At 44.6% G+C, this 23179-nt stretch overlaps 1 protein-coding gene across 5 annotated transcripts in view; it reads left to right on the top strand.

Annotated features, from left to right (window-relative positions):
• LOC137379655 (structural maintenance of chromosomes protein 1B-like) overlaps positions 1-20146 on the top strand; it is a 167302-nt gene extending 147156 nt beyond the window's left edge. For all 5 annotated transcript variants that reach the window (XM_068050802.1, XM_068050805.1, XM_068050806.1 and 2 more), the window contains 2 exons: positions 13348-13458; positions 17901-20146. In XM_068050802.1, the coding sequence (XP_067906903.1) occupies positions 13348-13458; positions 17901-18002 (213 nt within the window). In that variant the 3' untranslated portion in view covers positions 18003-20146. The remainder of the gene's footprint in view (positions 1-13347; positions 13459-17900) is intronic.
• The last annotated feature ends 3033 nt before the right edge of the window (positions 20147-23179 follow it).

Here is a 23179-nt window from a genome sequence, read left to right as displayed (position 1 = left end):
TTAAAAGTTTAACTTAGGTTTCCAACTGATGGATTAAAATAAATATAATTTGGCATAGCATGTTTTCATGACACTGTCCACACCACGCAGAATGAAATGTGCGACAGGAACATTTCATTATAAGGTTGTAGGTTAAAAATAAACTGTACACACACATTCATCCTCAAACACTCACTTCTCAATCTCACGGCCATAGCTATGCTCTGGTTTAATTTTCATCTGGGATAGTTCTGTGTTGAGTTAGCTTCTGGATAACGCGTCAGCTATCATTCTTTTCCTGCAGTGAGGGTAATTTTTAAGTGGTAGAGTTACAAAAGCCTCCATCGAAATAGCCTTGCATTTTGATTTTGAATTTTTCCACAAAGGTTAAAGGATTATGGTCTCCCTATATCCATTTTGGACTTGTACCTCAAATTGCTGGAGAGCAAGCAACATTCCCAGCATTTCCTTTTCCACAATGGAATACTTCTTGGTGTCAATTAAATTTTTTGGAAGAAGTACCCAGCTTGTCTCAATGCCTGACTCATCATCTTGGAGCAGGACAGTACCTACCTGTAGGTCACTAACATCAATTGCCACTTCAAATGGTTTATTAAAATTTGGAGCTGTGAGCACCAGTTCATTGGTTAAGGTAGCTTTTTGGCACCTCCTTTGCTCTTTTCTGCAGTAAGTCTGTCAGTGGGGCAGCTATAGTGCTGAAGTTTGGGACAAACTGAAACCCACATGCCCCCAGAAATCGCATTATTTCCCAGTTGGTCGTGGGGATGGGAAAATCTATCAGCGCCTGTACTTTTGCTGCTCTGGACAGCACTCGCCCCTGACCTACAAAATGCCCTAGGTAGGTTACTTGAACTTCAGTAAACACACATTTTGTAAGGTTTACCACTTGGTCAACTGACTATAACTTTCAGAAGAGAGCTTCTAATTGCTCTCGGTGGTCCCCCCAGGTCTCACTGTATACTAACAAATCATCCAAGTACGCAACACATTTGGGTAGGCCAGCCACTACCTGGTTTATCAGCCTTTGAAAAGTGGCTGGGCATTCCTTAATCCAAAGGGCATCACGTGGCATTGGAATAGGTATTCCACGATGACAAAAGCTGAGATCTCTTTGGCTCAGGTTGTTAAGGGAGCCTGCCAGTATCCTTTAAGCAAGTCTGTCTTGGTTATGTAGGTGGCATTTCCTACTCTATCAGTACAGTCTTCCAGGTGGGGAATTGGGTAGGAGTCAGCTCTGGCCACTGCATTAAACTTTCTGTAATCAAAGCAGAGCCATCAGGCTTGGGCACAAGCACATCTGGAGAACTCCAGCTGCTCTGGCTGGGCTCAATTAGCTTGTTTTCAAGCATATACTGAATTTCTTCCTGAATCTGGGTCAGTTTCCTGGGACCTAGGCGCTAGGAGTTTTGTTTTATGGGAGGCGTCTCTCCTACATCCACATCGTGTAGAGTTAGGGTTGTGCACCCTGGTTTGTCCCTGCAGATTTCTTTAAATACTGTGAGCAGCCTTGGTAGGGCTCCTCTTGTTATGCATTTAAATAGCAGAGTACAATGTCTGATGTTCCTAACATTTCAGTGTTGGCTAACTGGAGCGTTGAGGATTCGATTTGTGAATCCTCCAGGCCCTCCTCTAACTCTTCCTCACTGTCCTTTTCGTCCTCCTCTTTCCTGACTGCCTGACAGACCTGGCCGTGTTTTTCCCCTTCCCGGCTGTGATACTGTTTTAACATGTTAATGTGGCACGGCTTTTGTTTTTTTCTACAGTCTGGGGTGTCAATTAAATAGTTCACTCTGCCAATTCTCCTTACTACTCTATAGGGGCCATTCAACCGGGCTTTTAGGGGTTCACCCTCTATTCGGAGTAGTACTAACACATGGTCTCGAGCCGAAATGTTCTGGCCTTGGCATGTTTATCTGCCTGCCTTTTCATAGCAGTCTGGGAAGTTTTTAGGTGCTCCTGAGTCACTGCACAGGCTCTCGTGAGCCGCTTCAGAACATGGAGACGTAGTCTAACATGGAAGACTCATCCCTGTGTCCCAAAACCCTCTCCTTGATTAGTTGTAGAGGATCTTTCACCTCGTGTCCATAAACTAATTCAAAGGGACTAAAGCCAGTGGACTCATTGGGAGAGTCCCTGGTGGCAAATAGGAGAAATCCCAGCCCTTTGTCCCAGTCATGGGGGTACTGATCATTATCTTTAGGGTCTGGTGGTACCGTTCCAAAGCCCCTTGTGACTGCGGGTGGTAGGCTGAGGACTTTAACTGGGTTATGCCCAGATTGCCCATGACTTTTTGAAAGAGCCCAGACATGAAATTCATGCCCTGATCCGACTGGAACTCGGCAGGCAGCCCATATTGGGTAAATAATTGGGTTAGCCCCTCCACCACAATTTTGTCAGTGATAGTTCTTAGGGGAATGGCCTCTGGGAATCGGGCAGCCACATCCATAATGGTTAGAAGATATTAGTAGCCCCCTTTTGCTTTTGGCAGGGCCCCCACACAGTCCACCAGCAGTCTGCTGAAGGGTTCCCCAAAAGCTGATATGGGAATTAGGGGTGCAGCTTTTATTGCAGGTTGGGGCTTCCCCACAACCTGGCATGCGGGGCAAATTTTATAGAACTTCACCACATCTTTGTGGAGTTGTGGCCAGTCAAAATGCTGTCTTATATGGGCTTGGGTTTTTTTGTATACCACATGTCCAGTCATTGGAAGTTCAAGGGCTATTCTTAGTATTTCCTTATGGTACCCTGGGGGGCACCACTATCTGGTAAACCACTGTTCACTCTTCGTCCACAGGTCTGTGAAGAGGTCTCCATTTCTTCATCAGCACCTCATTCTTTAAATAGTAGCACTCTGGGACTCTTTCTGCTTCAGCTTCAGTTTGGGCAGTCTGTACAAAAATTTTTTTTTAACACTGGTCGACTTGCTGAGCCTCGATTAAAGAAGACCTGTTTAACACATCCTTTAGGTCCTCTAACTTCCCCAAGAAGGTTTCAGATAACCAGATAGTAGGTTCATCTGTCTGCAGTGCCAGTTCAGCCTCCTCTGACGGAACTTGCTTGGCCATGGACCAGGTTGCCACACAGTCATGGAAAATGCTGGCGTCCTTCTCCTGTAACTGCTGTCTCCCTGACCGACTTCTTTCTCTCTGAAACCCCTAGGGAAGCTACTACCTTTGCCCCCACCGGGTCATTACCCAGGAGCAGGTATACTAGGGACGATCCCCATGGTTACAGGTCCTGAAACCAGGTTGCACTCCAGGTGCACCCGATATTAAAGTATGGACGTATACTGTCCTCCGATACTGTTTATTAACACTCTAGCATTCAATGCACTCTCTGGGGGAAAAGGTCATGCCTTTTCTCAGCAGAAGGGTTTGCTGGCCTCACTTGAGGGGTATGGGGGTCACTTTTCCTTGGGACACAAAATCCTGGTAACTCTCAGGGATTTTGTTACGCTTTTGTGCACTCATAGTGGTATGTTTACTTGGTCTTACTGTCACAGTTAAAGCCACAGCCTGGTCTGCTGTGCTTTCCGTCAGGGCCCCTTTTCCTGCACTGGTCTGTTCTGCCCTGATTAATCCTACAGGCTTTCCCTGTAACTTCCAGCAGTTGGCTTGAAGGTGACCTGCCTGGTTACAATGGAAACGCACAGACTTTCAGGTGTCACTCTTGCTCTCGGCACCATCCTTTCTGGCCTGAGGAGGGCCCCCTGTGTGTCCAGCTTTCCCTTCTCTTCCACGGCTGTTTAGGTTCCTATCACCCTCCCACCTTTTATCCTTTTCAGGTTTTTAGAGGTGACTAGGGAAGGACTCTAGTGACTAGGTGACTTCGAGGAAGTTCTCCTGAACATAATCCAGAAATTTATTCCCCCCTGCCACCCCCTTTTCCCTTTACTCTAAAATTATCCCAATCGATATTTGGATAAAGTCCCCCAGTATCACCACTGTATAGTTTGTGCACATCTGTGACCTTCATGCAGATTTGCTCCTCTATATCTCTCTCTCACTACTTGAAGGCCTAAAGATCATACCCTCTTTGCTTCTCAACTCTAACAAAATGGATTCTGTCCTTGCCCCCTCAAGGACATCCCCTATTTCCAAGACTAGAATGTCTTCCCTAATCAGTACTGCCATCCCACCTCCCTTTTTTCCTTCTCCATCTTTTCTGAACACTATATGCTTGTACACTTGAACACTATATGCCCGCGAGTGGCTCTCTAGCAGAGCAAGACTACACCTTCTTCTGGCAGGGCAGGGATCCTGAAGAACCAAGACAGCATGGAGTGGGCTTCGCCATCAGAAACTCCTTGCTCAGCATGATAGAGCCTCCCTCAAATGGCTCGGAACGCATACTGTCCATCCGACTGCTCACCACCTCTGGTCCAGTACACCTACTCAGCATCTATGCTCCAACACTCTGTTCCGCACCTGAAGCTAAAGACCAGTTCTATGAACAACTCCATAACATCATTAGCAGCATCCCCAACACCGAACACCTATTCCTGCTGGGGGACTTTAATGCCAGGGTTGGGGCCGACCATGACTCATGGCCCTCCTGCCTTGGGCGCTATGGCGTTGGAAGGATGAATGAGAACGGGCAGAGACTGCTTGAGTTGTGTACCTATCATAACCTCTGCATCACCAACTCGTTCTTTCACACTAAACCCTGTCACCAGGTTTCATGGAGGCACCCAAGATCACGTCGTTGGCACCAGCTAGACCTCATTGTCACAAGGCGAGCCGCCTTAAACAGTGTTCAAATCACACGCAGCTTCCACAGTGCGGACTGCGACACCGACCACTCCCTGGTGTGCAGCAAGGTTAGACTCAGACCAAAGAAGTTGCATCATTCCAAGCAGAAGGGCCACCCGCGCATCAACACGAGCAGAATTTCTCACCCACAGCTGTTACAAAAATTTCTAAATTCACTTGTAACAGCCCTTCAAAACACTCCCACAGGGGATGCTGAGACCAAGTGGGCCCACATCAGAGACGCCATCTATGAGTCAGCTTTGACCACCTACGGCAAAAGTGCGAAGAGAAATGCAGACTGGTTTCAATCTCATAATGAAGAGCTGGAACCTGTCATAGCCGCTAAGCGCATTGCACTTTTGAACTACAAGAAAGCCCCCAGCGATTTAACATCCGCAGCACTTAAAGCAGCCAGAAGTACTGCACAAAGAACAGCTAGGCGTTGCGCAAACAACTACTGGCAACACCTATGCAGTCATATTCAGCTGGCCTCAGACACCGGAAACATCAGAGGAATGTATGATGGCATGAAGAGAGCTCTTGGGCCAACCATCAAGAAGATCACCCCCCTCAAATCTAAATCGGGGGACATAATCACTGACCAACGCAAACAGATGGACCGCTGGGTTGAGCACTACCTAGAACTGTACTCCAGGGAGAATGCTGTCACTGAGACTGCCCTCAATGCAGCCCAGCCTCTACCAGTCATGGATGAGCTGGACATACAGCCAACCAAATCGGAACTCAGTGATGCCATTGATTCCCTAGCCAGCGGAAAAGCCCCTGGGAAGGACAGCATTACCCCTGAAATAATCAAGAGTGCCAAGCCTGCTATACTCTCAGCACTACACGAACTGCTATGCCTGTGCTGGGACGAGGGAGCAGTACCCCAGGACATGCGCGATGCCAACATCATCACCCTCTATAAAAACAAAGGTGACCGCGGTGACTGCAACAACTACCGTGGAATCTCCCTGCTCAGCATAGTGGGGAAAGTCTTTGCTCGAGTCGCTCTGAACAGGCTCCAGAAGCTGGCCGAGCGTGTCTACCCTGAGGCACAGTGTGGCTTTCGTGCAGAGAGATCGACTATTGACATGCTGTTCTCCCTTCGTCAGATACAGGAGAAATGCCGTGAACAACAGATGCCCCTCTACATTGCTTTCATTGATCTCACCAAAGCCTTTGACCTCGTCAGCAGACGTGGTCTCTTCAGACTATTAGAAAAGATCGGATGTCCACCAAAGCTACTAAGTATCATCACCTCATTCCATGACAATATGAAAGGCACAATTCAACATGGTGGCTCCTCATCAGAGCCCTTTCCTATCCTGAGTGGTGTGAAACAGGGCTGTGTTCTCGCACCCACACTTTTTGGGATTTTCTTCTCCCTGCTGCTTTCACATGCGTTCAAATCCTCTGAAGAAGGAATTTTCCTCCACACAAGATCAGGGGGCAGGTTGTTCAACCTTGCCCGTCTAAGAGCGAAGTCCAAAGTACGGAAAGTCTCAGAGAACTCCTCTTTGCTGACGATGCTGCTTTAACATCTCACACTGAAGAATGCCTGCAGAGTCTCATCGACAGGTTTGCGTCTGCCTGCAATGAATTTGGCCTAACCATCAGCCTCAAGAAAACGAACATCATGGGGCAGGATGTCAGAAATGCTCCATCCATCAATATTGGCGACCACGCTCTGGAAGTGGTTCAAGAGTTCACCTACCTAGGCTCAACTATCACCAGTAACCTGTCTCTAGATGCAGAAATCAACAAGCGCATGGGTAAGGCTTCCACTGCTATGTCCAGACTGGCCAAGAGAGTGTGGGAAAATGGCGCACTGACACGGAACACAAAAGTCCGAGTGTATCAGGCCTGTGTCCTCAGTACCTTGCTCTACGGCAGCGAGGCCTGGACAACGTATGCCAGCCAAGAGCGACGTCTCAATTCATTCCATCTTCGCTGCCTTCGGAGAATACTTGGCATCAGGTGGCAGGACTATATCTCCAACACAGAAGTCCTTGAAGCGGCCAACACCCCCAGCTTATACACACTACTGAGTCAGCGGCGCTTGAGATGGCTTGGCCATGTGAGCCGCATGGAAGATGGCAGGATCCCCAAAGACACATTGTACAGCGAGCTCGCCACTGGTATCAGACCCACCGGCCGTCCATGTCTCCGTTATAAAGACGTCTGCAAACGCGACATGAAATCGTGTGACATTGATCACAAGTCGTGGGAGTCAGTTGCCAGCATTCGCCAGAGCTGGCGGGCAGCCATAAAGACAGGGCTAAATTGTGGCGAGTCGAAGAGACTTAGTAGTTGGCAGGAAAAAAGACAGAGGCGCAAGGGGAGAGCCAACTGTGCAACAGCCCCAACAAACAAATTTCTCTGCAGCACCTGTGGAAGAGCCTGTCACTCCAGAATTGGCCTTTATAGCCACTCCAGGCGCTGCTTCACAAACCACTGACCACCTCCAGGCGCGTATCCATTGTCTCTCGAGATAAGGAGGCCCAAAAGAAAGAATATGCTTGTATATTAAATGCCAGTCATCACCATTTTTAAGCCACGTTTCTGTTATTGGCACTACATCATATTCCTACTTGTGCTTGTAGCTCACCAATCTTATTCACCACACTTTGCACATTTACATACATGCATTGTAATCCTGTATTTGCATTCTCAAAGCCTTTCTCAGTTCACTCCCCTCTAATATGGAAAGGAGGTTTGGAGGGAATTTGGGGAGAAATTTTTTCACCCAGATGGTGGTTGAAATCTGGAACGCACTGCCTGAAGAGGTGGTAGAAGCAGGAACCCTCACAACATTTAAGAAATATTTAGATGAGCACTTGAAATGCCATAGCATACAAGGCTATGGGCCAAGTGCTGGAAAATGGGATTAGAATAGTTAGGTGCTTGATGGCCGGCACAGACACGATGGGCCGAAGGGCCTGTTTCTGTGCTGTATAACTCTGACTCTAACTCCCTTCTCTAGTACTGTCCAACACTCTCACATTATGCACCCTACTCCTCTTTTCTACTTTTGTATGCTGGTGCCCATCCCCCTGCCAATTTAGTTTGAACGCTCCCCAACCACACTAGTGAAACTCTCCAAGAGGACAGTGGTTTCAGTTCTGTTGAGGTGCAACCTGTCCCTTTTGAATAGGTGCCCTCTGCCCCAGAACTGGTCCCAATGCCCCAAGAATCTAAATCCCCCCCCCCCCCCCGCACCATATTTCAAGCCATGCATTGATCCTTCCTATCTTCCTATTTCTACTCTCACTAGCGCATGGTACTCGGAGCAGTCCAGAGATACCTTTGAGATCCTACTCTTTAACTTCCTCCCTAGCTGCTGAAAATCTGACTGTAGGACCTCAATACCTACCCTCTCTATGTCATTGGTACCAATGTGTACGACAACTTCTAGCTCACTCCCTTCCCCCTGCAGAATATCCTGCACCCTCTCCGTAATGTCCTTTACCCTGGCACCAGGGAGGCTACATACCATGCAGGACTCACAATGATAGTTACAGAAATGCCTGTCTGTCCCCCTGACTATGAGATCTCCGAGAACAACTGCATTTCTATGCTTTGCTGGTCCCTCCTGTACAGTCCCTTGCCCACTGGTGCCATGGTCTGGACTGCACTCCTTCAGGGTATTGTCACTCCCAGCAGTCTCCAATGCTGAGTACCAGTTTGAGCATGGCACACACACTGAAGACTCCTGCACCTCCTGCCTCTTCCAGATGGCCACCCACCAAGTATCCTGAACTCTTACTGCCTGTGGGGTGTAGCTTATATCTCCAGCAGCAGCCTGGAAGGGACCACGCACAAACATACAGAGCTACAGTCACCTCAACAGCCACAGTTAATGTGGTATTTGTCCTGCTGAGGTTGGAGTTGTGGCTCCAACAGTGAGCAGATTCCAGTCACTTCCTCTTTAGTGAAGTGCAGACATCTCGAGCATTGGTTGTTGCTGAAGTTCAATTAAGATACACTCAATTAAATACACTTTGTGGATATGGTCTCCTGCTGAGAGCCCTGCTTTCCATCCCCCAAGGAGATTATGCTGTTCTATGTGGCCTGTCTTCACTCTCTCAAGTCATACTACAGGGCCACCCATGTCTGCAAGCAACTATTTTCAGCACAAACCTTTAAGTTGCCAGAAAACAATTTCAGCAGCAGCCAGACCCCACTCACTGTGGACTATTCAAACTTTACGCAAGTCTGTGAAAGCTCCCCAAATCTATGGAATTACACCAACAGCCAGATGAAATAATCCAACAAGTAACCTGTAAGCAGTTGATAGTCCCTTTAAATAATGCCAGTGGGAATGTGCCATCATGCCGTTTAACATTGTGTTCAGCTGTGCAAAGTTAAGAGAGGATGTAGGCTGCAGTATGAAGCTCATATAGCAGTGCTATATCAAATCAGCATCACACACTGACTAACATCATGATCTGCCTCCTCTGCCTGGTACCAGCAGTCATTAGGCGCATGTGTGCAAACCTCTTTACGAATATAGCATCTGACGCACTTCCCATCAGAAGTGTGCACACACCTGGGAACCCATTCTCAACCCTTGAGACCTTGTAACTCCCAAAAAATGAGTGCGACAGAGCCCAATTTAGGCCTGTCCTCTTTAAGTGTTCCAATAGTCTTGAAGCACAAAACCAAGCCCAATAAGTTCCTCTTCACCACAGCATTGTTTGTAGATGATCTGCTTTAACGCTGGGTTATGCTGCCAAATAGCTCAGTAGCTCATGATGTCCCAGTTGAAGCTCTTCTTCAGTGGCAACTTACTTTATCCTTTGAAAGATAGCACCAGTAGAGTTCACTCTAGTTATAAGCAAAACTACAAAGAAAAGTGGCAGTGCCCAGCAACTATACAGTTAAAACATGGTATTGTGACCCTTTACCCAACTCTAAGCAAATGCTGGTATCAACAGGCAGTATTATTGCAGTGTAATAGGACATTATAGGCTATAGATGGTTGGGCCTAAGACACTACCCTGAGGAACTCCTACAGCGATGTCCTGGAGCTGAGATGATTAACCACTTCTTTTGTGCAATGTATGACTCCAACCAGTTGAAAGTTTTTCCCTTTATTCCCACTGACCTCAGTTTTGCTGGGGCTCTTGATGCTGGACTCGGTCAAATGTTGCCTTGATGTCAGGGGCACTCTCACCTCACCTCTGGAATTCAGCTCTTTTGTCCATGTTTGGACTGAAATTGTGATGCGGTCTAGAGCCAAGTGCCCCTACCGGAACCCAAACTGAGCACCAATAGCAGGTTATTGCTGAGTGTTGCTTGATAGCACTGCCAATGATACCTTCCATCACTTTGCTGATGATTGAGAGTAGACTGATAGAAACTTGGAAACTGGAGCAGGAGTAGGCCATTTGGCCCTGTGAGCCTGCACCGCCATTCAATACCATCATGGGTGATCGTCCAAACTCAATACCCTGTTCCTGCTTTCTCCCCGTATCCTTTGAATCCTTTAGCCCTAAGAACTATATCTAACTTTTTCTTGAATATATTTAATGATTTGGCCTCAACTGCTTTCTGTGGTAGAGAATTCCACAGGTTCACCACTCTCTGGGTAAAGAAATCCCTCCTCATCTCAGTCCTTAAATGGCTTACCCCTTATCCTTAGATTGTGACCCCTTGTCCTGGACTCCCCCGCCATCGGGAACATCCTTCTGCATCTAGTCTGTCCAGTCCTGTTAGAATTTTGTAGGTTTCTATGAGATCCCCTCTCATTCTTCTAAACTCCAGTGAATACAAGCCTAATCGACCCAATCTCTCTTCATACGTCAGTCCTGCCATCCCAGGAATCAGTCTGGTGAACCTATGTTGCACACCCTCCACAGCAAGAACATCCTTCCTCAGATAAGGAGACCAAAACTGCACATAATACTCCAGATGTGGTCTCACCAAGGCCTTGTATAATTGCAGCAAGACTTCCTTGCTCCTGTACTCGAATCTTCTCACTATGAAGGCCATCATACCATGATGGAGCGATAATTGGCAGGATTGGATTTATCTTGCTTTTTGTGGACAGGACATATCTGGGCACTTTTCCACATTATGGGGTAGATGCCAGTGTTGTAGCTGTACTGGAACAGCTTGGCTAGCGGCAGGGTTGGTTGTGGAGCCTAAGTCTTCAGTGCTACAGCCAGGATTCTGTGATGTTAGGGATCTCAGGAAGAGGCAAAGATACATGTGGCTGAAAATGGTTGCAAAGGTTTCAGCCTTGTTTTTTCTGATGTGCTGGGCTCCCCTGTCATTGAGGACAGGGCTCTTTGTGGAGCCTCCTCCTCTGGGTTATTTGTTTAAATGTCCACCACCATTCTTGACTGAATGTGACAGAACTACAGAGCTTTGATCTGATCCGTGAGTTGTGGGGTCCCTTTGCTGTCTATCACATGCTGCTTCCACTATTTAGTATGTATGTAGTCCTGTGTTGTCCCAATTGTGAGAGAGAGACAAGAATTTGTGTCCAGTTTACTCCAGCCTAGTATACTGCACCCACTGTTTATTCTGCAATCTTCGCTACCTTGGCGATACCAAATGTGTGTCCATAAATGCAGCTCAAACTCTTTATCCGTTACTTATTTTCAAATACCCTGTTCCACTCAGCACTCGATGTATCTTTTGGCCTTTTATGCTGTTTCAGTTAAGTTAAACACAAGTTCAAAGGACAGTACTTTATTTTGTAGTAGACAATTTGCAGCTTTGCTACCATAATAATTGACTGCAATAACTTTAGACCTTAATTTTAGCCCCCACTTTGTTTTCAGCAGGGAATGTTGGCAATGTGGAGGTGGCAGAAAACTTGGGGTGAAAATTCCCGACAGGAACATTACTGGTGAGGCAGTCTGCCCTTTGTTTCTCACTGTGTTTCCTCTCCTGGGCTGCTGGATTCTGAAACACTTTGCCAAATTTTTCTGTTACTAATTCAGAAACACCTTACATAGCCATGCCCAAATCCGCCACCACCACCCCTCCCCCTCAGCTATCCACATATTTGGTGGGACAGTTTGTGAGCAGCCTGCCCAGTACCTTCCAGGTGCCTGTGTGGTATCTTAAAAGGGAACATTGACTGTAATATGTCACCTTTAATACCTCTTTCAACTCTCCCTCAAAGCTTTTATTTTTTACCATCCTAAGACCCCCAAGCCCAATTAGATACTCTATTTGTCCCCAGACTAACGCACACCAACCAGGTTTCTTTAATCAACAACAAAATTAACCAATTATAAAACCAAGTCTTAACCAATAATGAAATAAATCTATATGAGTTGCAATATTAAAGCTCCTTATTTTTTCCCTAGTCCTCATGCACACGCACCTACATCCAAAAACCAATTAAGCAGGGGGAAAAAAAGGAATTTCGGTTTAGAGTGGTTTCATAGGAATAAAAAAAAAACTAGACTACCATGATCTGGAAGGAGGTTCTTCGGTTTGGTGAGGTGTCCCAAAGTCGAATAAGTGGATGCTGCTCAAAAGGTGTCAGTGCTCACATTCGATGCAAAAGTCCTTTTTTTAAAGATGCAAAATTTCTGCAAATTCAGGGTTTCTTCAAAAATGCAGGAGACAACAGTACCACTTCGTACAATCTTTTCTTTTCAAGAGCAAGGATTCTTTACAGAGAGGTAATACTTTGCTGGTGGTTCTTCTGATTTCGAGGCAGGTCAAAATCAAATTCCAATTGCCTGCTTTAGGCCAAACCCACTGGCTTCAAAACAGTTCAAAAATGAAACCAATCACATGCCAAGTCATAAATTCTGTCCTCACACAAAGGGTAGGTCTAAGGTCAACCCCCCTGCTGGTTTCCTTGAAAGTACCTAGTTTCCAGTATTTGTTTACTGATCAAAACCAGAAACCTCTCATTGACCCTGCCTTTCTTCCAAAAGCATTCATAAAGTTCAGCTATCTCCGGATGTCTCAATGTCCACTGAAATCCTTTTCAGTTTTTTAAAATGTAGAATTCCAAGTTTTAATACAAAAAATGGAAATCCTTGCAACAGGATTTTTTTTTAAAAAGTACTTGAATATGCAGTTGAGGTGGTGTAACTTACAGGGCTACAGATCAAGAGCTGGAAGATAGGAGTAGATTGGGTAACTTTTTTGACTGGCATAGACACGATGGGCCGAATGGCCTCTTTCTGTGCCATAAGTCTGTTTCTTTCTACGTACCAGATTTGGTTATTTGAAATGAATTTTGAAAGTAGGATTACAGGACATGCCTATAAAATACACTGCCAGCATCAGATTAGATGCAAAAATACCTTTTCTCAGCGAGTTGTCACTCCTAGAACAGGTTCCTGTGGATGTGCTAAGTTCGTAAGGAAAGAGAACATGGGAGGTGATGGTGGCACAGGAGAAGTTAGTTTACATCTGATAAATTCATAACTACCTTGGTGTTTGCTTTGATTGGGAAATTCGTCTGGACTTCATAAGACAGAGTTCCTTGAAATTCTCCACTGGCCTTTTTGACATTTTCAAAGAATTAGCAGTTGGATGGCGATTGCAGAAAGTTGCAGAGTTTCATAGACAGTCTCATTTTTTATTTTAAATGCTCATATGTTTTTGTGCTCAGGTTACAAATTACATCAGAGATCAATCCAGGAAGAACTTCCAAGTGATTGTGATCTCACTGAAAGAGGAATTCTATTCAAAGGCCGAGGCACTAATTGGAGTATACCCAGAGGTACTGTCCCAACCAGAAGCTTTACATTCCCGATATGACTTTCCAGCTATGACTTCGGAATGTATTTTTTGTGTTCTAATTTAAAGCTGCCAAATTTCTTTGAGTTTAGATGATTCATCACTTGTACTCGGGGGGTGGCAACTGCAGACGGAGATTTTCATGGGTTTCGCTAGACAGAAACGAGGCAGTTATGCCTCAGACGTCATAGGGGAAAAGACATGTAGTACCCCGTTTTTGATCTACCCAATGCCATCTGTAAAAGGGCCTACTGCTGGATAGCCTGTTTCAAGTGGTAAGCCCTTTTAGTGTGCAAATTAGGATCCTATTGCCATTTTGGGAGACCACTGGCCACATGCCCCTCCAGGACCTACCTATTGTCTTTGGGCTACCCAATATTGTGTCTCTTTGGTACCCATAGTATGCCAACGGCAATGGTAACAAAACCAGGCAGCCAGACAGCATGGTCAGCTGCCTGATGGTTAGAACAACCCCTCAGTATATTTGGGTATGGAAGATTTGATTGTAGTTATATAAGACTTATTTTCAACTTGTGTTTTGCAATCCCAACCTTACTCTCTCTCATGAATATGTAAAGTTACATTAAATATGCAAATATTAAAAATAAAATTGGAGGTGGGGCATTCAGACCTGACTGGACAAGAAGAAGCAAGATGGAGGAGCAGCTGGACAGTAGTCTCCATCTTTTCTGTTCATAAGTCAATAAAAAGCCCTCCAATTTCCCAATAACCCATTCCCAAAAGGATAGCTGCCCACCAGGAAAGTGATTTCATAATACCAGCCCACAGATGTAAAACATGTATATTTCTGAAGGCCAAAATTAGGTTTAATTTCCCTCTGTGCTAAGTGGACCAAAATAAGTGCTACCACTCATTTGTTAGTGAGAATATATTGTTATCTAAAGAGGGATAGAAGCAGAAGAGAGAGAAAAAGAAATTGCCAGAATAAGAGAGAAAACAAGGGAAAGAAAGAGGCCAGAGTGGAGACAGATTCAGAATAGTGGAACGAGGAGGATGCAGTGGCATGGTGGTAATATCACTGAAGTAGTAATCCAGGCCCAGCTCGTGCTCTGGGGACGTGGGTTCAAATCCCACCATGGCAGATCATGAAACCATTGACAATTGTTGTAAAAACCCATCTGGTTTCCTTTAGGGAAGGAAATCTGCCATCCTTACCTGGTCTTCCCTATGTGTGACTCCAGACTCACAGCAGTGTGGTTGACTCTTAAATGCTCTCTAAATGGCCGAGCGAGCCACTGAGTTCAAGGGCAATTAGAGATGGGCAGTAAATGCTGCCGTAACCAGCAATGCCCACATCCCATGAACAAAAAAAAGAGATGCAGGAGCAGTAGGAAGAATGAGGTAGGAAGAATGAGAAAGGAAGGAGAGCAAACAAACACAGTTTCAGGGATGAGGGCCTCACAGTCTCCCTTTTTATGTGCATTGGGAGATTTCATGTTTTGTACATAGATGGTATATCACCTAATTTTGTAGGATTATGAATTAGAGATGACTCTCTATTCTTTGTGTTTAGGACAGGTGCCCGACAATTTGGACTTCTCATTCCATAGATGATCCAGTTTTAATTTTAAAAGCAAAATACTGCAGATGCTGGAAATCTGAAACAAAAAAAAGTGCTGGAAATACTCAGCAGGTCTGGCAGCATCTGTGGAGAGAGAAGCAGAGTTAACATTTCTGGTCTGTGACCTTTCATCAGAACTGGCAAAGGTTAGAAAAGAATTAGGTTTTAAGCAAGTGAAGGGGTTCTAGTGAAAGGTCACAGACCTGAAATGTTAACTCTGCTTCTCTCTCCACAGATGCTGCCAGACCTGCTGAGTATTTCCAGCACTTTGTTTTTGTTTCCGTCTTTAATTTTACTTATTACAAAAGGAAACTGACTTCCACACTACCGCCACCCCCCACCAAGTGCTCGTGAGATGAGGCTTGGAATTTAAGTCGGATAGGCTAGGCTGCTTCTAAAATACATACTAAATTTCAGTGGAACTGGGGATCTGGCAGAAGACAAGCCATTCCCGAGTGATGCATGTATCCAAATGACAGATTGAAGACAAAACTTCTTCTGTCATATATATCAGAATGGCATCTGACTTAATTTAAGCTTGTAGAAAATGGGTAAGTTACCTGCATGGTTTGTCAAACTAGGATGGGGTTGTGTTCATGGGCTTCAACTATCTATAGACGTGCCTGAAATATCAGCTATCTCAGCTCCAACACAAATAGTTCCAACCTTTCAAAGAACAAAGAACAGTACAGCACAGGAACAGGCCATTCGGCCCTCCAAGCCTGCGCCGATCTTGATGCCTGCTTAAACTAACACCTTCTGCACTTCCGGGGCCCATATCCCTCTATTCCCTTCCTATTCATGTATTTGTCAAGATGTCTCTTAAACGTCGCTATCGTATCTGCTTCCACCACCTCCCCTGGCAGCAAGTTCCAGGCACTCACCACCCTCTGTGTAAAAAAACTTGCCTCGCACATCCCCTCTAAACTTTGCCCCTCGCACCTTAAACCTATGTCCCCTAGTAACTGACTCTTCCACCCTGGGAAAAAGCTTCTGACTATCCACTCTGTCCATGCCGCTCATAACTTTGTAAACCTCTATCATGTTGCCCCTCCACCTCCGTCGTTCCAGTGAAAACAATCCGAGTTTTTCCAACCTCTCCTCATAGCTAATGCCCTCCAGACCAGGCAACATCCTGGTAAACCTCCTCTGTACCCTCTCCAAAGCCTCCACGTCCTTCTGGTAGTGTGGCGACCAGAATTGCACACAATATTCTAAGTGTGGCCTAACTAAGGTTCTGTACAGCTGCAGCATGACTTGCCAATTTTTATACTCTATGCCTCGACCGATGAAGGCAAGCATGCCGTATGCCTTCTTGACTACCTTATCCACCTGCGTTGCCACTTTCAGTGACCTGTGGACCTGTACGCCCAGATCTCTCTGCCTGTCAATACTCCTAAGGGTTCTGCCATTTACTGTATACCTCCCACCTGCATTAGACCTTCCAAAATGCATTACCTCACATTTGTCCGGATTAAACTCCATCTGCCATTTCTCCGCCCAAGTCTCCAACCGATCTATATCCTGCTGTATCCTCTGACAATCCTCATCATTATCCGCAACTCCACCAACCTTTGTGTCGTCCGCAAACTTACTAATCAGACCAGCTACATTTTCCTCCAAATCATTTATATATACTACAAACAGCAAAGGTCCAAGCACTGATCCCTGCGGAACACTACTAGTCACATTCCTCCATTCAGAAAAACACCCATCCACTGATACCCTCTGTCTTCTATGACCGAGCCAGTTCTGTATCCATCTTGCCAGCTCACCTCTGATCCCGTGTGACTTCACCTTTTGTACCAGTCTGCCATGCGGGACTTTAGTAAAGCCTTTGACAAAGTCCATATAGATAACATCCACTGCCCTTCCTTCATCAATCATCGTCGTCACTTCCTCAAAAAACTCAATCAAATTAGTAAGACACGACCTCCCCTTCACAGAACCATGCTGTCTCTCGCTAATAAGTTCGTTTGTTTCCAAATGGGAGTAAATCCTGTCCCGAATAATCCTTTCTAATAGTTTCCCTACCACTGACGTAAGGCTCACCGGCCTATAATTTCCTGGATTATCCTTGCCACCCTTCTTAAACAAAGGCACAACATTGGCTATTCTCCAGTCCTCTGGGACCTCACCTGTACCCAATGAGGATACAAAGATTTCTGTCAAGGCCCCAGCAATTTCTTTCCTTGCCTCCCTCAGTATTCTAGGGTAGATCCCATCAGGCCCTGGGAACTTATGTACCTTAATGCTTTGCAAGACACCCAACACCACCTCCTTTTTGATAATGAGATGACTGAGACTATCTGCACTCCCTTCCCTAGGCTCATCATCCACCAAGTCCTTCTCTTTGGTGAATACTGATGCAAAGTATTCATTTACTCAGTTACCTCTCTTATTTCAGAGGACTCAAATGGAGGAGTATGTTGTTGCCCTTGAGCTGGTGAAAAGCAAGTTTAATCTGCATTTAATAACAACTGAATTTCCATTCCATGAAATTAGTGGCAGAGAAATTACAAAACATCACCTGGTTAAGTTTTCTATTAAAGTTGTCAAATCATGGCAAGTATGAAATGATTCATCGAAAATGATCTAATGGCTTGTTGGGGAGGGGGTGGTTGCGGGGGAAACACTAAACTGCCATCCACTATTGAAATCAATACCTTCAAATACAATATACTACTCTTAAAACAACTTGAATGTAAATATTCAGAAATTTAAATTAATCTTTCGTCAGTAGCAGTCTTACCTCATGTTGCAAAGCAGTGAAGATGCAACAGAATAAATGTCAACATTTTTCAACTTCCAGATTTGCTTAACTATTATAGTTTTTGTTACAGCAAGGAGAATGCATGTCCAGTCAACTGTTAACCTTCGATCTTACCCATTACCCTGAAAATACCAGAAGGGAAGAGACGCTGCAGCCAAGGCAGGAAGACTAATTGAACATACACTTCGGTTGAGTGTAAACATTTCAAATCACAGATGTTATCTGAATTGTTAAAGTAAACAGTTATGTTTTACCTGTTATCTAGAGCACTGTAGTTCTCTCTTTGTTAGCAAGTCTGTTAACACACTTTCCAAAAAACGTTTACATTCTGTTGAATAAGAAATTAATTGTTGTACTCCCATTCAGAACCATGTTTGGGTTGCTCAAAACAGAACAAATTTTAAATAGGAATACAAGAAACAAGGTGCCATTTATTGATCACATCTTTTCATCAAGCCCACAGTTGCTGCTTATTTAGGCTCTGTTTTTCTTCACTGGTTAATTGGATACATAAAAAATGAAAAACTAAGGAAACTGCAAATGGTCAGCCAATTTCAGAGCCGACTCTTATTCAAATCTTTATTAGATACACTTTCTCGGGGTGGGGGTGAGGGGGACATTATTTACAGAAAATGGCATAATTTGCAATTGCTTTCCAAACAAATAAAATTCCTATTCGACTGCTGGCTATCTCAGTCACACTATGACATTGTGATCGCAAAATCACATTTGTCTTGTGAAAATTCAATTCGGTGTAATACAATGTAGTGCAATAAAAACATAATGGGAGCCATAATAAAAGGTTTTAAGGATATATAAAATTACTGTGTTAAGTACTTAATATTGAAGTACTTCAGGATCAAGGAAAAGGATGAGGATAAAAGATGGACGGAGGGCAGAGTTATTACAATTTACTTAAGATGTGTAAAAGAAAAAATTATTCCTACCCAGTTTTACTTTGGATTTTCATTCCTCATGAGAGATTGCCATTTGTGTCTTCTCCATGCAGTAGGAAACTGCTTAGTTTACAAGGATACAGACTCTTACAAATCTGTGCATCACTATTTGGATTCAGTACTGGCCAAATGCACATCAGAACCCAACTGCTAATATTTTATAATGTTAGGCATCTCTCAGTCAACATCCAGGATTCCCAATGGGAGTCCTGAAATACCAAGAGTTGACATCAGAGCAATGCCATGGTACAATAGCAGACCAAAATTGATAGATCAATGCAAGTCATCAACACTTATGTACCATCTGTGGTATTGCACACATGGTAATTTTGTAGAAGAGGCTGAACTAAAGAAGGCAGTTTCTACCGCTTTGCTTGATTTCCAGTTTTTCCAAGTGTTTTTCATTTTGTTTCTTAAAGCTTGTTGTTTTTCTGTTCATGTATGTATGAATTAACTGAATATAGGTTTGTCTTTTTTATTTTGAATGTATTTTAAATATCTGCAGAACGTTAATTGTTTGTCCAGCTGTTGGTTATTTATTGTTACTAGTTTATTACTTGTTAAAACTACTTGTTTTTTCTTGTAGGCTTTTCTTGTAATATTTGAACTATGGTTAATGTTTTTTAAAAATGGCTGAAAAGTATGGGCCTCATTTTGTTTATTACATTGTACTAGAGAGGGGAAGAATACCCAACAATATAGATAAACCAGGGACCAGAAGATTGGGGGAAAATCAGGAGAGGGTATTACAGGGGTTGAAGATGTTAGAAGGAAGCATGGGGGAGGGAGGCACAATGAAGAAGAGTGAGCAGAAGGCCAGCAACAATTTGAGTGGATAGATGAGAAACAGCAGAAGTGGTTGACTGCTAGAGGCATAAAAGAGAAACGAATATTGAAAGTGTGCTAAGAAAATGTCAGGATATTGAGGGGCTGAAAGAGGAAGGCAAGAGAAAAGGGCTGTTGATGCAAAAGGGTGACAGGCAAGAAACTACAGATACACAGCAAGGGAGACAATAGAAAGAGAAGTGCAGCAGCAGACAGAGGTGTGAAGTAGGGACACTAGGGTAGGCAAGACAGCAACAATTAGCACTATTAGTAGTGGCCACTCCAGGCGCTGCTTCACAAACCACTGACCACCTCCAGGCGCGTATCCATTGTCTCTCGAGATAAGGAGGCCCAAAAGAAGTAGTGGTAGATGAGAATAGCAGGCAAAAGTGTGAGCTATTTTTTAAAAAATGCCAATTTCAAAAAATTATGGCCAGCAATGTTAACATTTGAGTTTAAATAGTAATTAAGCAGCGGTGGGGTAGAATTGGTTTTACTAACGCAATATTTTTCATTATCTGACATGATGAAAAGTTAACAGCATATGAAAAAAGTTTTACTTAATTTTTGATATTTTAATTTTATCAAAGTAAACGTTTAAAAATTAATTCATCTCTTTGCTCTCCTTGCCTGGAGGTGGTCAGTGGTTTGTGGAGCAGCGCTTGGAGTGGCTATAAAGGCCAATTCTAAAGTGACAGACTCTTCCAGAGGCGCTGCAGATAAAATTGGTTGTCGGGGCTGTTACACAGTTGGCTCTCTCCTTGCGCTTCTGTCTTTTTTCCTGCCAACAGCTAAGTTTCTTCGACTCGCCACTCTTTAGCCCCGCCTTTATGGCTGTCTGCCAGCTCTGGCGATCACTGGCAACTGACTCCCATGACTTGTGGTCAATGTCATAGGACTTCATGTCGCGTTTGCATATGTCTTTAAAGCGGCGACATGGACGGCCGGTGGGTCTGATACCAGTGACGAGCTCACTGTACAATGTGTCCTTGGGGATCCTGCCATCTTCCATGCGGCTCACATGGCCAAGCCATCTCAAGCACCACTGGCTCAGTAGGGTGTATATGCTGGGGATGTTGGCCGCCTCTAGGACTTCTGCGTTGGAGATACGGTCCTGTCACCTGATGCCAAGGATTCTCTGGAGGCAGTGAAGATGGAATGAATTGAGACGTTGCTTTTGGCTGACATACGTTTTCGAGGCCTCGCTGCCGTAGAGCAAGGTACTGAGGACGCAGGCTTGATACACTCATACTTTTGTGTTCTGTGTCAGTGCGCCATTTTCCCACACTCTCTTGGCCAGTCTGGACATAGCAGCGGACGAGTTCATCATTTAGTCATTTAATTTATACTAATGAGAAAAAGAGAAAACACAGTAATAGCACCACAGTTACCTAGTAAAATCTATGCCTTGGTGAAGTACATGACATGTTTGCCTCACACTGTAAATAGCTTCCATTTGAATTATTGTTGCTGCTGAACCTCTTGCTGTATACTGGTTTTCTCTAAGAACACCTCTATGTTCAGTGGATCTTTCAACTTTTCCCTCTCTGTACTGTAATTGATCGGACTGTGCATCATTATTAACAAACCATAACTAAGTCCACAATTTAAAAGATGCAAAACTAGCTATTAAAGCCATGAATTTTGGCTCCAAATCAGGGACTTCACACTTTACCCATATTCATCTGTCACAGAATGTATTGCATGAGATCAGAAGAAGGAACTCAACCCTTAATTTAGATGGGTCTGTTTTTGTCCAGTGTGTGCAGGAGGGTTTTCTGACACAGTATGTGGACAGGCCAACCAGGGGCGATGCCACATTGGATTTGGTACTGGGTAATGAACCTGGCCAGGTGTTCGATTTAGATGTAGGTGAGCACTTTGGCGATAGTGATCACAATTCGGTTAGGTTTACCTTAGCGATGGGCAGGGACAGGTATATACCGCAGGGCAAGAATTATAGCTGGGGGAAAGGAAATTATGACGCGATTAGGCAAGATTTAGGATGTGTAGGATGGGGAAGGAAACTGCAGGGGATGGGCACAAACGAAATGTGGAGCTTATTCAAGGAGCAGCTAATGCGTGTCCTTGATAAGTATGTACCTGTCAGGCAGGGAGGAAGTTGTCGAGCGAGGGAGCCGTGGTTTACTAAAGAAGTTGAAGCGCTTGTCAAGAGGAAGAGGGCGGCTTATGTTAGGATGAGACGTGAAGGCTCAGTTAGGGCGCTTGAGAGTTACAAGCTAGCCAGGAAGGATCTAAAGGGAGGGCTAAGAAGAGCAAGGAGAGGACACGAGAAGTCATTGGCGGATAGGATCAAAGAAAACCCTAAGGCTTTCTATAGGTATATCAGGAATAAACGAATGATAAGAGTTAGAACAGGGCCAATCAAGGATAGTAGTGGGAAGTTGTGTGCGGAATCAGAGGAGATAGGGGAAGCGTTAAATGAATATTTTTCGTCAGTATTTACAGTAGAAAAAGAAAATGTTGCCGAGGAGATTACTGAGATACAGCCTACTAGGCTAGATGGGATTGAGATTCACAAGGAGGAGGTGTTAGCAATTTTGGAAAGAGTGAAAATAGATAAGTCCCCTGGGCCAGATGGGATTTATCCTAGGATTCTCTGGGAAGCCAGGGAGGAGATTGCAGAGCCGTTGTTGTTGATCTTTATGTCGTCATTGTCGACAGGAGTAGTGCCGGAGGACTGGAGGATAGCAAATGTTGTCCCCTTGTTCAAGAAGGGGAGTAGAGACAGCCCTGGTAATTATAGACCTGTGAGCCTTACTTCGGTTGTGGGTAAAATGTTGGAAAAGGTTATAAGAGACAGGATTTATAATCATCTTGAAAAGAATAAGTTCATTTGCGATAGTCAGCACGGTTTTGTGAAAGGTAGGTCGTGCCTCACAAACCTTATTGAGTTTTTCGAGAAGGTGACCAAACAGGTGGATGAGGGTAAAGCCGTGGATGTGGTGTATATGGATTTCAGTAAGGCGTTTGATAAGGTTCCCCACGGTAGGCTATTGCAGAAAATACGGAAGTATGGGGTTGAAGGTGATTTAGAGCTTTGGATCAGAAATTGGCTAGCTGAAAGAAGACAGAGGGTGGTGGTTGATGGCAAATGTTCATCCTGGAGTTTAGTTACTAGTGGTGTACCGCAAGGTTCTGTTTTGGGGCCACTGCTGTTTGTCATTTTTATAAACGACCTGGATGAGGGTGTAGAAGGGTGGGTTAGTAAATTTGCGGATGACACGAAGGTCGGTGGAGTTGTGGATAGTGTCGAAGGGTGTTGTAGGGTACAGAGGGACATAGATAGGCTGCAGAGCTGGGCTGAGAGATGGCAAATGGAGTTTAATGCGGAGAAGTGTGAGGTGATTCACTTTGGAAGGAGTAACAGCAATGCAGAGTACTGGGCTAATGGGAAGATTCTTGGTAGTGTAGATGAGCAGAGAGATCTTGGTATCCAGGTACATAAATCCCTGAAAGTTGCTACCCAGGTTAATAGGGCTGTTAAAAAGGCATATGGTGTGTTAGCTTTTATTAGTAGGGGGATCGAGTTTCGAAGCCATGCGGT

This window comes from Heterodontus francisci, chromosome 18 (assembly GCF_036365525.1).
Source record: "Heterodontus francisci isolate sHetFra1 chromosome 18, sHetFra1.hap1, whole genome shotgun sequence".
Lineage (NCBI taxonomy): Eukaryota > Metazoa > Chordata > Chondrichthyes > Heterodontiformes > Heterodontidae > Heterodontus > Heterodontus francisci.
The sequence above is the reverse complement of the archived record's forward strand: the minus strand, read 5'-3'. Positions and strand labels throughout refer to the sequence as shown.